Source organism: Danaus plexippus, chromosome 28 (assembly GCF_018135715.1).
Source record: "Danaus plexippus chromosome 28, MEX_DaPlex, whole genome shotgun sequence".
Lineage (NCBI taxonomy): Eukaryota > Metazoa > Arthropoda > Insecta > Lepidoptera > Nymphalidae > Danaus > Danaus plexippus.
Window position 1 is genome coordinate 2,553,534 of NC_083556.1, and position 18,086 is coordinate 2,571,619.

At 33.0% G+C, this 18,086-nt stretch overlaps 1 protein-coding gene across 2 annotated transcripts in view; it reads right to left on the reverse strand.

Moving 5' to 3' along the window:
- The window catches only part of LOC116776313 (transcription factor CP2), a 36,458-nt gene that overhangs the window by 9,239 nt on the left and 9,133 nt on the right, over window positions 1-18,086 (reverse strand). The window contains exons 1-12 of one of the 2 annotated variants that reach the window (XM_061525442.1): window positions 10,535-10,992; window positions 9,071-9,179; window positions 8,038-8,158; window positions 7,384-7,462; window positions 7,147-7,236; window positions 5,433-5,523; window positions 4,831-4,975; window positions 4,597-4,698; window positions 4,398-4,505; window positions 3,890-4,015; window positions 3,119-3,238; window positions 1,770-1,843 (exon numbers count right to left, since the gene is read on the reverse strand). In XM_061525442.1, coding sequence (XP_061381426.1) covers window positions 1,770-1,843; window positions 3,119-3,238; window positions 3,890-4,015; window positions 4,398-4,505; window positions 4,597-4,698; window positions 4,831-4,975; window positions 5,433-5,523; window positions 7,147-7,236; window positions 7,384-7,462; window positions 8,038-8,158; window positions 9,071-9,179; window positions 10,535-10,673 — 1,304 coding nt within the window. In that variant the 5' untranslated portion in view covers window positions 10,674-10,992. Of the gene's footprint in view, window positions 1-1,769; window positions 1,844-3,118; window positions 3,239-3,889; window positions 4,016-4,397; window positions 4,506-4,596; window positions 4,699-4,830; window positions 4,976-5,432; window positions 5,524-7,146; window positions 7,237-7,383; window positions 7,463-8,037; window positions 8,159-9,070; window positions 9,180-10,534; window positions 10,993-18,086 lie in introns of those variants that run through there. The other variant, XM_061525441.1, reaches the window with a different exon arrangement.

The window sequence follows — 18,086 nt, forward strand, 5'->3', positions numbered from 1 at the left end:
GAAATTACTTTAAAATGGGTTGGTTAATCAATTTTTACATAATTAACTAATATCAATATTTGTATCGACGTGAAATATTGACCTTGGAAAGATCCAAAATATATTATTATATAGTTTTTTTTATCAAGTATCCTTTTAACTCACATGCATTCAAAGTGAATATGTCTATTTGAAATTCTTTTAGAAACCTCGTTCTAAATATAATTTTACATTATTTTAATCAATTAATTTCATGGTGTACTTAATTTGTATGACGATAGGCTATAGGATATATTTATATATATATACCTAAGAAATGTGTTAACATTTACGTTATGATTCGAATGAGCCATGTCGCAAGCAGCAAGTAGTTTAAAATGTGCCTTTGTGACGTTCGTCCGTCGAGGAATGACAAATATTTTTTTTCTCTTTTATCGTATATTTACAATAATATGATGTTTTTTTTTTAATGCAGGTAAATAAATAGATAAATTTCATAGTAACAAAAGCGACTTCAGGTAAAAATATATCCTGTCTCCCGCAAGCATTGAAACACAATTACGAAACAAAATTAAAATCTGTCAAGAATTTTAATAAATGTGGAGTATTCATGTTCATAGCAGTTTTTAGCTATCTATTTTTAACAATACGATCGTATAGTATAACGAAAAACACTAATATTTTATAATTTTCCATTATATAATTGTTAATACTTAAGATTTGCTTAAAGCATATATTTATCTCAAGTACATATAATTAAAAGCTATCCGTGTACTCAACAACAAAGTAACAATAGTAAATAATGTTCACAAGGACGGTCGTTACACGATGGCTCATATAAACATAATAATATATTTACTTATAAATGATAGTTATAAAAGTTTATTCTATAAATAGAAAGATTAATCGTTATAGTATGATCGTATGTTAATTCATCATCGTTTATCGATATTGGAATTTCGCGTCACTATCGCGGAACGGTATTCCGGTTGTTAATTTAAAATTTTGATCTGTCAAATAAAATAACCTTTCCAACGATTAATTTTGACGATCGGTGTAATTGTGTTCTTTCGTTATTTTCCTTACGACAAAAAAGCAATTAAAATATTTATTACCGCAAAAAACTTTTAAAATTGCTATAGAAATGTTTTTATAAAAAAATGTGTTTAACTATATGACAAATTTTTGTTCTAACAGAAATATGGATTGATTTTGTGATCTCTAAAATCCTTACGTTATAACTTAGTGGTATAATTAAATTTGGTTATAATTTACCCTTGACGTCTGCCATAATATTGAATTTGACTTTCCTATATGAGAGTAAGAATAATTAAATGAACCCCTTTATTCCATTCGCCAAACTCCCTCGTGTTTCCTCCACAAAGTACTCAAGATTATAATTCGTCCAACAAATAAAAACGTTGACTTTGGCAGAATATTACACGATTCCAGTGCTAATGAAGTCATAGCATTAAAAAGATGAGCAATGAGTAAGAAAATTTGTTCTCACATTAAATTCTTTATTCTTGTTTATGACATATTTGACATATTTATTTAGCATTAAATTCAACTTTTATAGGTTTTTTGTTGGTGTTTGAAATAAAGAAATAATTTTGATGGTACCTGGTCGGGTTTAACCTTCAAATAACATATTATATGCTTGAAATAACCATCTGATATAAATACATTGTATATATAAATGAAAATACATACTTGAAATTTTGCTAGTTCATCAAGGAATATAAAATACAATGAAAATCATTATTATATATGTATATAGTATGACTTACCACATCTCTGGGGAGTATGGGGGCGATGTTGTCACAAGGGAAGGTGGTGGCATCAGGGCATCGTTTGATAGCTGCTGGTGAAATGTACATTTTTAATTATGATATCATTATAACATATACTTGTTACATCAAGTCGTGTCATTTTATATCATATCATGTCATTTTATATCATATCATGTCATTATATATAATATCCAACAACTGGGATTCACAAGGAATATGAATGTTTTTGGTGCTTAGTTGTTTATTTCATTGTTCCGTTAAGATTATATTACACATCTTGATAGGTTTTATTAAGTCATCTAAATCTAAATATATATATATATTTGAATACAAACATTTACCAAATTTTGTCATCACACTAGAATACTTAATGAACAGTTTAAATTACAGACTTAAATATATATATAAGTGCGGCACACATAGGATATTATCAACACGCTAGAGCGATAAAAAAAAATTACTTAATTGAATCTACATTCTAGTTATTTGCTGCCTCTAGGCCGGCATAGAGTTCACCCGGCCAGCTATACATTATTAATTCTGAAATCGATGCAGACAAAGTCGAAGACAAAGAGTAGTATTATAACATATATATAACTGTGTATTTATTGTAGGTATTATTGTTTATTTTATTATTATTTATGACACAGACAGTACCAACAATTTTTTATCGTTGAAATGGTTCCAAAACTTTATATGACTCTGACATTTTATAATTAATTTAAAAAAGTATCTATGCTACAAGAAATGCCTTGCTTATATTTTATTTAAATAATTACTAACTTGTATATATGTTCCACCTCTTCCTATTGAATAAACCTCACAGTCTATTAAGATCCCTTATATTTGTACTATGTGACACACATAGTATAAATTTATAACTAGAATAGTAAGGGTTCATTCAGTAATATATACTTTAAATATATGTATATATATAACATTATTCATAATATATAACACATGCTTTGTTTATGTATTCAGTGGCCTGGAGGTTAAAGGCCCGCCTCTCATACGTGAGGGCGCGGGTTCGAAACCTGGCAAGTACCAATGTGATCTTTTCCGAGTCATATGTACTTTCTAAGAGTATTTAGACACCACGGACGGACGGTGAAGGAAGACATCGTGAGGAAACCTGGTCTTATAATTTCAATTTATAAGTTTGAAATCGCCAATCCGTCTTGAGCAAGCTTGGTGATGAATGCTCTAACCTTCTCCATGTGAGAAGAGGCCTTTGCTCAGCAGAGGGCACTGATGATGATGATGATGATGAACTAATATGATATAATCAAATATAACTTCTGGAGAGCTGGACTTGTAACAATCTATTTCATCCCCCCCTTCCTTACCGTCGTCAGGACAGTTGCGTCACACCCAGGTTGATACCTCTCCACCTCGGACCTGGGCCTTCTCAGTACTCGTTCCCGGTCCTGCTTGTGTTTACGATCAGCGCCCTTCAACTTGAAGACCTGTTAATTTATTATACAGAAGATAGCTTCAATAGTTTTCTGCATCTGTTTTCTTTATATAATAATTTTGGGCGTCTTTAAGATTAGAGTGACGAGGCTGTCACTGGGATACTGCGTTCATCACCTACGGCTTAATTTCCGTCTACCAATAGGCGGAACGACAGTCCAGCACTATTTATATATATATATATATATATATATATAAATATTCTCTACGTAACTTAATTTGGCGTCATAAACTATAGAAAGCATGATAATATAAACTCGATATAAGCTGATTTTAAATTTGTGACTTCTACAAAACAGTTCCGATTGCTTTTTCTTAATTTTTTATTGCTTTTTTTGACTTATGCATTCAGACATTATGTTAATATATACAGAGGTGTCTTCCGCTACGCTTTGTTGTGGAATGATAATTAATTCCTTTAAGTTATCAATGTAGATTTTATATGAACTAATATAGCCTAAACTTCATGGCTCATGACGTCACGGGGATTTTGATTGGATAACGAACTTCATGGCTTATGACGTCACGGGGATTTTGTTTGGATAAAGAACTTCATCTCTTATGACGTCACAGAGATTGTGATGGTATTACGATTTTTGTGGCTTATGACGTCAGACGGATTTTGATTGGACAAAATATGCTACCTTAATCTGGCAGGCAGCTGTATGCAGTCGCCTGTCCTCATACATCGTCTCCACCTGGATACGGAACGGCACTCCCTTTTCACCGCCATGTTTCTTGGCTGTGAATTCTGTTGATATGCAGTTCACCTGGAGAATTTAGATTTTATTAGATACTAGTTATTGCTCGCGACATTCACTGTAGTTAATGCGGAATCAAACCCGAAACAAATAATTTGTTACTAGAACATTAACAGTGCCATCTATCGTCTGTTTGATGTAACTATTGTGATACATTTAACCAGAATTGCAAAGGTTTGATAGGTTACAGTCTGTGTTATTTTGTTCTATCTGTCATTGGATATAAGCCACGCGTTAGTTTCAGGTCAATGACACTTGAGTTAAATTTCCAATTGTGTAGTTTACTTAAAATTCTATTATGTTTGATAGTATGTAATATGTATGTACAATAGCGCGTGTGTGTGCCTACTTCATACTCGTGTGTGTGTGTGCGTGTGTGTGCAATACGTACTTTAACGTACACCCCGACATCTTTGGTCGGGTCCCAGTGTACATGTAGTTCATTGAGGGCAGCTGGTTGCTCCACGCGTGATACACCGTACGATAGCGGTACGTCCACCTGGAGGAGACATTACCAAGAGATATATCACATCATATCATTATCATATCATATCATATTGATAATTATTGAGTACATGTTCTATATTTACCTCTAATATCCTCTCTCCCGGCCTGTCGTTGTGCCACTGTGCTATTTGTTCTCTCTCCATGTACTGCAGACGGCGCTCGTGGAAGCAGATCTTTATTATACTCTGTTGATTGATATAGATAGTGTCGGTCATTGATGAGATGTTTGTTTTCAGTATCGATTGGTTTGAGTATTTAATTTTCCACCTCGGCTTTCTGTCGAGTGTCTACTCATATGTGTATCTATTAATATCTACCTTCAGTATCTTCCCCTTGTAGTGCGCGAGGTCTCCGAGCTTCTTCAGCTTGACCTCGTAAGGCTGTCCCTGGTTCAAGTAAGTCAACGTCTCTTCGTTCTGTTTGGTCGCTATGGACGTAGCGGCGGCTAGGACGTATTGGAATCTAGAATTGATGTACGCTATTTAATAGGAAAGATTATATTCATATGTCCAAGTAAAGTCATTAGACCTTTACTGGGATTACATTTTTGTCATCTACCACTTAGTATCCACTATGCGAATAGTAATTACATAAATATATTGCTGACTACATATATATATATATATATGTAAGTGTGTACACATATATATATATATATATGTAAGTGTGTACATATATGAATATTTATATATATATATATATATATCGTCCCATCAGTTTCTTAATTCTTCTATACATATCAAGCTCCAGTGAGGTGATCATCCCATGTTTAGAAAACTAATGTAAGATTAATTGAAATTTGAGTTACAATTAATTATTCAACAGTTATTGGAATACTGGTATTTCTTGTGTGCAGCCTTCTGCCAGATCATTCACTTAACGATGTCACACGCTATAATGGTACACATATATCACATACCTGTTGTCGTCTTTGAAGCCGGAGTCGGGCCTCGGAGAGTGGAGGAAGCCATCCAGGGAGCTGGCTGGAGAACACATCAGAAGACCAGCGTCTGTTGAATTAATATATCCATCTAGTTACAGGAGAATTTAATTTTTTGGCATGTTCATAGTTATATGTTCAATAGTTTTATGCTGACAAACGAATTTACATAAACAAAAACTTCCATACTGCCAGTAGGATAAAAAACATTGCATAATGACCCCGCATTAAACTAATTCACTTGATGTAACATAAATAATGTTTAAGATATATACAAAATTGTCAAACTCTCTTAAATTATATTAAAATAAAATGACAATATAGATTTATACTTAAAAATGTTATTAAAATCACTAATTCATACTGTTTGTGAGAATAATAACTTTTTTGCAACTACAGCTGTATTAAAACTCGGTTTTCCCTCTGACTTTCCGCGTGAGTTCCAGACTTAGATACAGAGAGCAACAATAAATGCATATTAATATAGATGTGGTAACTAGCCACCAGCGCCATCTATTGTCTGTTAGACGTAACTTCATACACAAAAGTCTTTTTTCCTGCTTATCTGCACTACACGCATTTCCGGAATAGTTTTAGGCTATATATTATGAGACGAAACCTCTCAGCATTCCATGGATTCACCGTGCGGGTGCCGGGTCTATCGCGTTGCTGGGAGAGAAGCTTCAACAGTGCCTGGCACTTGCGACCCAGGTGTAGGTTTAAGGGGCTCCTATTTAACGCGCGTTAAACGCTCACTTCCCTTGTCCAAGGTCCTCTCTCTACCTAACCAAATTTGAAAAGAACCTACTAGGCCTGCCTTCGAAGTACGTTCCAAGGATGAATTGATGTGAGTTCTGGACAGGCCCGAGTTTTTTAGTAGGTTGTAGAGAGATTTAGCCGTCATACCTCTCGCTCCCACTTCTACCGCGTATAAATCCACGACGAATCTATTTCGAGTGAGTTCGTTTGTGAGCTCGTAATATTTGTTGACTTTGTGGTATGGTCTTTGGGGATGTTGGTTTCCCAAGGAACCGTAAGCTCTATCATCACAACGCTCTTTAAAATTCTATTGATATCTAAGCTAATAAACTGTAAATTATCATAAAAATGTATCCCTATTAATTAATATTATATATGCGAAAGTAACTCCGGCTGTCTGTCTGCTACCGTTTCACGTCTAAACCATCGAAGAGATTTTGATGAATTTTGGTGTAGACATGGCTGGAACCCTGGAGAAGGACATAGCCTACCTTTTCTCTCGATCCCGAATCCCGATTCCGATCCCAAAACTATACGAGTGAAACCATAAAGTGTCGTTCGGGTTTGGAGATCGAAGTGTTATTTTTTTAATTTTAATCCCTATCCCGATTAAAAACCCAATCCCAATCTTGACCCAGATCCCATTCCTGAAACTACAGTTCGGGTTCTGTGGCCGTAATGGCAGAGACCAACTCGGATGTCCACGCGGACGGGGTCGCGGGCAAAAGCTAGTAATCAATATGAATGTTAAAATTTTCTGTCAAATTTGGATACGACTTTGGAAAGACAAGCAAAGGAGAATTCATCACTGAACTATCACGTCATTCAAATTATAGGCGGCTATGTTAAAAATATGCTCTGACTGTTGATTGTCAGGTTCGAAACCAGGCTGAGTTCTTGTATGAGTTGTTATTGTTATATATATAAAACTTACTTTTATTTTCTTGTCCACTAGGAGAATGGTAGCCATTAATTGGCATTATGACTGGCATGGTTTGGCACTGCATGCTTTCCGGGCTATTGGCTGAAAATATCATTTATTATTATTCATTTTATTTCAAGATGGAAGAAGATATTGCCTTGATTTTATTGTTTTTAAGAAATATATATATATATATTACGTTGCAATATCTAGGGTTGTCGATATAATTAATATTCTTCCATATCTTACATTGCGTGTTCATGACTCCAGCGTGTTGCTGGCAGCCCTCGTCCATGGCATCCCGGTTGTCCACAACCATATTGGTTATCTGTAACATAATGTTATAGTTTTATAAGAAAAATATAACATTAAAAAAAAAACAACTACCAGCCCAAACCAATAGATGGCGTTGTTTATAAACGGAAATAACATTTTTCCTATAGTAAATTTGCGTTTAGAAATATTACAATTAAAGTTTAAATTTTTAAGCGTTAATTTTCTTGTAAGATTTATGAAAAAAACATTCGTTTCCTTTTGGATTTCAGGCGATTCAGCAATTATATATACGTGTTAGTTGTGTATGTAGTTTTTTAAACCATATCAGTTGACAGGTTCCAGTAACATTATGTTCTGTGATGACGATATGTCAACGAATTTGACACAACACAACTAATTATTAAAAAAAAACAGTATGTAAACTATATTATTTAGTTCTTATGAAATGTGTCCGTTGAATCAAAATTTATTTCTAGTTAGATAATACTTATTTACGTTTATTTTAAAGATAAATTATTAGATATTTTTTGGCACGGTTTTAGTTAACGTTAACCTGTTTTCGGATAATATGTGTGAGTGCGTGTGCGTGCATGTCTGCTTGCGTTTGTGTTCCCATTCGATGTATACCTGTCTGTCATCGGTACGCCTCACGGGCCAGGTCCTGCGCGGCGGAGACAGTGCGTTCCCAGTTGGAGAAGGCGCCTCTTGCTTGAACACGGCCAGTGACGGCAACGACAGTAGGGCCTCACTGGTAACATAACAAAATATTCAAATAAATGCATTCATTTTGCAGTCACTTCTCGTATTTTGTTCTACATTTTCAATATGTTTCGATTACTTTTTCGGTAAAATAAAGTATCACGCCTAGTAATCAGAAAAACAGATCTATTTAAATGTACACGCGAATATATTAGTAACATTATCATAATGTCATCATTGATTATTTACCTAATTGATTCATAATAGATTTTTTCCCTACATTCTGCTCCTAGATCTCTGTACCTTTAAGCCGGGTCAGCCCTTTTGCTCTAAACACGGACAGAGTTCCTAGGATACATTATTCCCCACAAGTACCGTGTATTTCAATAAATTTACACAAAAACTTTAAAAAAAATTATCTTCTTTGTTATTCCGATAATTTGAGCTATAATACTGCAAATTTCCATTGAAATTAATATAGGTGCTTTTGCGTGAAGACTAAGTAGCATTCATATGTAAAATTTAAAGTATAGTTAATGTTTTAAATGTCAGTACTTTTTTATTTTTTATTTTTATCTATGGCTAGTTATCTTCAAGCACCCAGATAGTATTTATTTATGTCACCAATAAACGACATCCGAATCGGCTCAAAGATTCTTTATTGATATGAAAAATACATCACTCAATTATTACTTATTATAATTATTTATTCAAAGTAAATATTGTAAGTAAATAACCACTTAGACATAAATTTGATAAGAAAGCTTAAGATACACACACATGCATAAAAATAATTATCATTTACCCTCTCACGCACACAGAGAACGATTCCTGAATGATTTATGTATTAACTTATTTATGGGATAACGCACAGCTTGTATTACAATTAGTAATTTCAATAGGGTAAAAACAATTTGCCAGAACAGTTATACCTTACATAAGAAAAAAAATATATACTCACTTCATGGAAAGTTCCCCGGGTAAATCAAGATCCAGGTCATTGACCTGCCATCCCGGGGAAAGGTGTGACGAGGAGGAGCTGGTGCCGCTACCCCCCAAATCGAGGTTAGCTGAAGCATAAACATATGATCAAAAAAGTTTTATACTGTCACAACACAATCTAAATAACTAATCCTTGTTATTCTGCAGTACTAATTATAAATATACATAAGTTACTGACAAACAGGCAGCTGTTACAGGTGATGGCATCATTTGCAGCAGTTCTCCATATACCTTCGTAGATAAAGGTCCATAATTGCTATCATTTTACGTCTTTCATGAAAAATATTCAGAACAAAAAAACAACCTATCTCGGATTTATAAACATAATTTGCATAAGATTTAACAGCCAAAAAAAAATAACACTAACGTCGTAAAAAATTGTAAATTCATATATTAGCTTTGATATTTTTTATATGAATTTTTAATCTGTGCATACCAACAACCTTTAGTTGCCAAAAAATTTTGCTATCAACACCTATCTATCATGAATGAACATTAATTAGTTGGTTAGACAACATTTTATTGAGATATTTTTTTCTCGTAGCACATCTAACACGATACGGTTTCTAATCGTCTGTAATATTTGCATCATAACTTTTTTTTGCAAAAAAAAAATCCTGTTTTGGTCTCTTAGAAGAATTCGTTGTTAATATTTTCTTTAATTCATTTATTAATGAATGGAAGCAAAACGTATTACTAAAACGCCGCTTTACTTCTTTTTAATGAAACTTCGTAACCCACCCGCCATATTGTTTACATTAATTCCAATAACCCTTGTGAACCCAACCCTGATGCCTGACAAGAACTGGTAACTCATTGGTTGGAACGCTAATTACAACCAGACCGTATCTCGCAACTGACCTCTGATAAGCTGCGATGATAAAAATATGGCCTACTAAGTTAAATTGGGACCAGTTTAAGGCATAGGTAATCATATAAAGAAAATACTTATATAATACATTTGTAAAGAAATATAGGATCGTTTTTAATGAGGTTATTGTCTCAGTAATTGAACTTAATAAAACATCGAGAGACGTTATTTTAAAACATAGAGTGTTTCACAAATACTGCCTGTTATCATATAAACTATGACCTCTTTGATATCTATGGAATTTAACCAGTTATAACCGATACATCGCCTAACTTAATATAGAGAAATAATGAACAGTATACAGAAACATGTCCCTTTAAAGCCATCATTAATATAAAATAATCGTTTATTTATCACGTTCTTATAATTTATTTAAATCTAACAACTTAATTTTTTTTGCAATAATAAAATACGCGTAGTAATCCAAAAAATATTGGTTTCATTTAAATGAGTACTCGCGAAAGGTCTTAGATCTCATTAGGCTTATATACTTTCTTTAATTCTTTTCTTCTAATTATGTAAATAATATAAAAGTAAGATGATTCAAGTTACCATAGGCATTGTATGTCAGACTAGCGAAGGCTTGGGCGCCGAATTCAGCAAATCTTCTTCCTTCTCTTGCCTCTCTTGCCGCGAATTGTAGCACAGCGGCCGCCGACATGCGGTCGGAATTCAGAGTGTCTTCAACCATATTGATTTAGTTCTATTCTTATAACAATAGATGGCGTTGTCTTAAATATATGCCCTTGATTTTTTAGTTCCAAGTCGCTTTAATAGATGTCGTTATTTTTCCCCCGTTTTGATCCCAAGTTTCTTATCCAATTCATATATTGATTTCCAACCACAAAGCATACGTTTCCAATAAAGAGAGGAATTTTCGCTAATTCCCCGTCACTGTCAGAAGACGCAGCAACATTTTAACGTCCAAATGTACTTGTCCGTCAGTTTTCTCTTGTTTTTTAATATTTTTGATACGTCAAACGATAATGTCATTTTAGTACATTTACCGATGTTATAATTCACTGTAATTATATCATGTATTGCATTATATCGTGATATTAACAATAAGTAAAATACCAATTGTTATTATAAGATTGCACTATTCTTGAGTCGTAGAACCAAAGTATCCGATCCAACAGTCTTACTCAGAGATGAAAAGAAATTCTTAGGAGACATTTATATATACGAAGGCAAAACTTTGTAGGTATATGTCTTTATTACTCAATTGCGACAGAACTACGGAAGCGTTTCAGACTACAATTTATGTTGTAAGTGGCTATAGTGTTGGAATAGAGCTTGGGCTGCATTGATTTCAAATATCTATAAAATTTATGCCGATTTTTATCTTAAATTTTTCGATTTTTTTTTAAAGTACATCATAATGACTAAACAAAATCGGTAATAAACAAGCCATGCCACATCACTATCTATTAACGTGAGAAATAAATTTTATTTTATTGTTAACTTAACACAGCAGTTCTGTAATCTTATCGTTCAGAGCAAATGTGATTTTATGGTTCTTAAACAAATTTAAAAATATAAATTAATGTCTGTCACTAATTCATAATGAGGATGTTAATTGAAGATGAAGTTAGTTTTGAGAACATCACCCGAAACTAATACTAAACGAAAAATCTGTATCGAAGCATTGTTTTATATATATGTTAACGGAGATGTTTGAAAATCCGTTATTGTATAAAATTCCTAGGAAATATATGTAATTCCTAAAATCGCACGGAAATGTGTGAAATAAATTATACTATACTTACACATTTCCTAGGAAATCTATACATTTCCTAAATAGCAATCGGAAATGTAAAGCATTTAAGATATTGGTGGTTACGCGGGGACAGCGGGACGAGGGGAGGGTATTGCTTCGCCTGATCCGGATCGCGCAGTGTTTTGTAAACTGTCACGTCGCTATTCTTCAAAAATGGCTGGCGAATCACGCATCGCGCTTATGAAAGAGCGATTTTATAGGACCTTGGCGTAATTAAGAATAGTAACAAACGCTAAAAACACTGCTTTTTTTGAAGATGAACGTTATAAAGCGTTAATTGAAGAAATACAGGATACGAAAAAAATATAGGTCGAATCGGTGATGATCTGAACCCAAATTAAAAATGCACACAAATGGCTTCTAGGAATTCAGTGTTTGCGTAAACACCAATAGGCTAAAGCATTAAAAAAAATAAAACATAAATACCGATTAATTTAAAATCGAACTTCATATAGATAATTTCATCCACGAATCGGTTTGGGGAAAAACCGTAAATGGAGTGATGTTATTAGACATTGCAAATATAAACATTACAAAGTCAACTTCAAGCAAGACTACATTCTATAGGAGATTGAAATTTTATTACAAGATCTCCTCATTTGGTGTAATACATATTAATATTTATGTCTCTGAGGTTTCAATATAATAATACTAAATATACTGTTTATATTGTCATAAAATATATATAGAATTTCCTATCCGTCTGTATGTTACGAGTCATCTTCGGAACGTCATCCGATTTATATGGAAAATCATTGTAAATAGTGAAGTTTAGGACGAAAGAACAGAACGGGAAACAAAATGGAAGGATAAAGATATGTGTAAAAATATAATTAATGGCGTATTGATTTTTTTAATTCATTAAAAACGTGACACCTTATAAACAATATACATTATTTTAGTTTAAAAGATTAACTTCGGTAAGAAAACAAGATTCGTATTTGGTTCTTCCTAGGTGTCCTAGGTTCTACCTAGGTATGACATGAACAGATAATCAAGACTAAAAATATAAACGCATTATCGAGAAAAACGCGACAATTATAAAGATTGAAGTTTGTATTGATGAATGTATGTGTACAGTCGGTTACTACGTAACTCAAAAACTAATTACTGTACTAAAATGAAATTATTACTATAATGTATTTCATACATCTATGAATTACATGCTGTATAATTTATCCTACAATTCCTTGTGATTTTCACAGGAGTAAAGCCTACACATTATATGTAGTTACGGAACAAAGACAAAAGATGGCGCTGCCGGCTAGTATGACTAATTATGAAGGGTACATGTTAATCTCTTTCTGAACCCAATTTTCTACTCATTGAAAACAAAGTCGAGCAGAGAAATTATTTCATTAATATATCAAAAATATAAGATTTAAACTACACATTACATTAAGGAATACAAATTGTATCTAAAAGAGAACCATAAAACACAGTTATTGTAGTTTATATAATGCTCTCGTTAAAAATACGAGAAACAAAAATGAAATTACCGTCGGAAACATTTATACCGTGATGATTTTTATTGAGAATACTTTAAATCGTACTGGATGCAAAAAAAAATACCCAGTTTAAAAAAAAACGTACTGGGTGCAAAAAAAAAAATAACCAGTTTAAAAAAAAAACGTACTGGTTGCAAAAAAAAATAACCAGTTTAAAAAAAAAACGTACCGAGTGCAAAAAAAATAACCAGTTTAAAAAAAAAAAAACAAAAAATCGATTAACAATCAAAAATAGTGCAACGAATCATAATAATTATCTACACAGCTTACACAGTTCATGTTGGATGCGCGTAGCGGGCCGGTGACAAAGTAAATTTTAAACGTGCCTAGAGTTCGCGTTGCGAAGTTAATTGCTGTTTACATTAATTTATCTTTATTAATATGCTCCGTGTCAATAGACATGGCTGTATTGTTTTTTGATCTGGATGCCACTGGAATGATGTTTGGTTGTTTTTTTTTTGTGCTTGAGAGTACAGCCATTGAATACGGTTTTCGCCGTTAAATATATCAGCATGATACTTGCGATTTGATTTGAAAGAATATAATAACGTTTGATTGGATATCGGAGGGATTTTTTTTTATATAATATTTTTTGTTGACATGAATTTCGTATGTTTACTGCAAACTGATGTCGTAACAGTACATAATTTTCTTTCTTTTTCATATATATAGGAGGTATATATTAAATAATTACAATAATATAGATTATTAAACGAAAAATGAAAACGCGTCGTATGATTGTGATATGAAAATTTATGCTGAACATAGAGATTTAAATGAAAAATGCTTAATCTTTACCAGTACTTTTCTATTTACTTTTCTATTAATTCATCAATTAACATACGATTGCTAATTAAAGACGACATTTTGTAAGTATCGCGTTTTTATTTAGTCCCACCAAAAAAAATACAAATCTATTTTCTTATTTTTAAATAAAAAAAAAAAAATAGTAAAAAAACTTATTTAAGTATACCTCAGTAAACCTTTACAAGATTCTGAAAGCGTAGAAGTAACTTTAAATATATATAAAAGCTATATATTTGATGAAAAACATTACCATTTTATAATAGGTACCTATTTTTCGGGCTATAATTTTACTTGCTTTACTTTTTGTTTAAATATATCACCCAGAGGTTCATAGAAAGTTTATGTCCAAAAAAATCGTCCGTCTGTGAGTTTCCTACAACTGAAATCTATTTACGTTAAACAAACAAACACACGTCACGTATGTTAATTCAAGGGGACACGTTCTATGAGACTCTAATTTGATTATTTCCTATTTTTATATATCAGGATATTACGTGTAACGACTCTGGCAGTACAAATAATTTTTGTTATAATAAAAATTTTCTTATATAATGAAAAATATTTTTATAATATTACTATAGAAATAAATGTCTGTACGTTGGTCCTCTATGAGTTGAGTAACCATTGGTTAAATCGTTATATTTATGTAAGCTGTTCTTGATACGACCTATATTTATAACATTTATAGGTCTACTAGTTTTTGGCCACGACTTCCTCGACGTGGAGTTCGGAATAGTCAAATATATGCAGTTTGTTAAAACAATTAATTTGTTAACTGTAGCATGTGTCACGTGACTTCATGCAAAGGAAAACTGTTATGACGTAATCCTGCGGGAAATACAACGAATTCCACGAAGGATTTTAGTCTATGTCTTATTCTTTTGTCTTTGCTACATTACTGTAAAGTATCATTACAATCCCTTCACTAGTTTTTGCCTTAAAGAGTAACAAACATCCATACTTTCTCAAAAACCGACTCATGTCTAATATCTGTAAGATTTGTTTAGAATAAAATGTTTATTTTTTTTGGCGTGTAAAGACACGGTCAGAAATAAGTTACGTATTAAAAAGCGGACACAACATTTTGAGAAAATTTTAATCCTCTCGACCTGACACTTAATGAAATTATGCTAACTGAGGGAACCAAATAAACAATTGACCTACAAATCTATGGATGAAAAAACGAATGGATGTAACTGGATCTAACAAACAAAACATTTCCGTGTCCATATTAGATTATAACTTAGACGTAAGACTTTCAGTCGATTTATAATAAAGAAGGTGACATCTAAGTTTATAAGCAATTTTGACGTCATTTAAATGTAAATTGCAAAACTTGGAACTGTAATTGATTGAAATTGCCTATTAAATTAACAAAGGGCAGTTAAAAAGATTTGGTAAGTTTTGGATGTTGAGAAAAATAAGGGAAATATAAGAATAAACTATAATCAATATTATGGACTGAGCAAGAAGGAAGACGTTTATTTTATTCTAATGTTACTTAAATAGACATTAGAAACTATATATACTTGCTTTAGCCGGCGACTTTGTTTGTCTTGACTTCTATATTAGCTTCAGTGCCATCTATCGCCTGTTACGTGACTTTATGATACTGGCACGTTTTATGTATCCGTAGAATATGCACCCATTTCCGTACAGATTACAGACTATACGTTAATCTTATTGATGGAACAGATAACTGTGCTGTCAAATTAAATTCATACATATGCACAAACTTTACTTAATATAAAATAATTGCATATCAAAAATAATATAGTTTTAGGTCCGATCTAGATACAATTATTAAATATAGATCAAAATAATTTTATATTTCCTTAATGTTACAAATTTAAAAATTAATTCAACTACGATCTAATGTCATCCATATTACGTTCCCGCCAAAATGTCTGACGCGTTATCGAGCGTTGAGTTGGGAAAAATTTTCATTATATGTCCTGATTAAGACTAATCTGATAATGTGAGTACTTTCAATGGAATATTATATACAAGGAAGATATTATATTTTATATAAATATAATTATCTTCTGCAATAAATGTATATTACAATCATATTATCAGCGCGTGTCAAAGATCTTACAGCACTTTTTATCTAAGAGCGAGGCAAACGATAATAATGGTAGACAAAATATTATTTAAAACTATATTAAAAATTATTACATATAACTTATGTTTGTCTGTTTGTAACTATATAACGTAATTTCATAATAAATTGAGACTAATAGATAGATACATTATTTCTACCGTAATTTATAATATTATTAACGAGATACAGATAAAGTCGGATAAATCTATATGTCGTATTAATAATACGGGAATTAAACACGATTATATAGGTATATACAAAGAAATATAGATATTTAGAATAAATCTTAAAAAGATCTATAGGAGAAACATATCGAGATGCGCGTGCGCATGTAACAATCAAGACATAATGCAACCTTTGATGTACCTATCACTTATCACTGAGCATTCAACACTACCGACTAAACACTTATCACTACGACACTAAGGCCACGCACTGACTGGACGTGCGAACAGCTCAGCGCACCAACATTTACTGTTAATAATATGTTATGTTTTGTCAATATTGATATGAAAATTCGATCGTTCGGATGCGACTCCAAGATGATATTATATATATATATATATATATGTATATATGTATATATATTGTAGTGTATATATATATATAACGGAGGATCAGAAGATAACTCATTATCAGACATAGTGAACGATGGAACAAGATTTAGTTGGTAACGCAGCGAGTTCATCCACTCCAAAAATGTCGGTGACATTCCCTTTTTTCTCTGTCAGTTGTCCAACGTCAAAACCGACACCGGGGTGACCTCACACAAGCTAACTGCTTGACGTTGCCAGCTAATTCGTAATAATTTGTAAAATAAAATGGAAATAAAATCTTAATTAATTCTGACGCTCCGACACGGCCATCGTGACATCTCACACGTCCTCGTGTGAAAATAGAAAAGGTTCTGCAGTAGATAAAAATTTCCACTCGGCCAACCTGGCACAAATAAAGAACTCGCAATAGTCTTAATTATTTTATGGCAAACAGAAAACAACTAATCCTCTTTTATAAAGCAAAATTATTACAACAACCAAAGTACAACCATAAATTAGCAATCAAATTTAACTTAAGTAAACTATGATTCAGAATACTAATAATCAAATAATGAACATCATTTTCGATTATAATATACGCGGGTACTAAATTCGGCGTCCGAACAAGCCATGGACAACCTCATATAAAGTTATTATACCTGGATAACTGAACGGAGTCCGAACAAGCCATGGACATCCTTACAGCATCCGACAACATCAGGATAATCAGGTCGGCGTCCGAACAAGCCATGGACAACCTCACATAAAGTTATTATACCTGGATAACTGAACGGAGTCCGAACAAGCCATGGACATCCTTACAGCATCCGACAACATCAGGATAATCAGGTCGGCGTCCGAACAAGCCATGGACAACCTCACATAAAGTTATTATGCCTGGATAACTGAACGGAGTCCGAACAAGCCATGGACATCCTTACAGCATCCGACAACATCAGGATAATCAGGTCGGCGTCCGAACAAGCCATGGACAACCTTACATAAAGTTATTATACCAGGATAACTGAACGGCGTCCGAACAAGCCATGGACAACCTTACAGCATCCGACAACATCAGGATTATCAGGTCGGCGTCCGAACAAGCCATGGACAACCTCCTTTTAGCATCCGACAACACATGGATAACCGTGCTGGTGTCCGAACATGCCTTGGACAACCATCCCGGCATCCGACATTATAACATATCGCTAATTTTACAGTTTTAACAAGAACTAGTAGATAGCACAGCAAAGTTATCGTCAGAGTCATAGTCGTCATAGTCTGGTCCAGGCATCCTACGGAGTCTATCATCAAACCGTATCTTATCATACTGGGCATTTCTAGTTATGATCTCTATTGTCTGATCTCG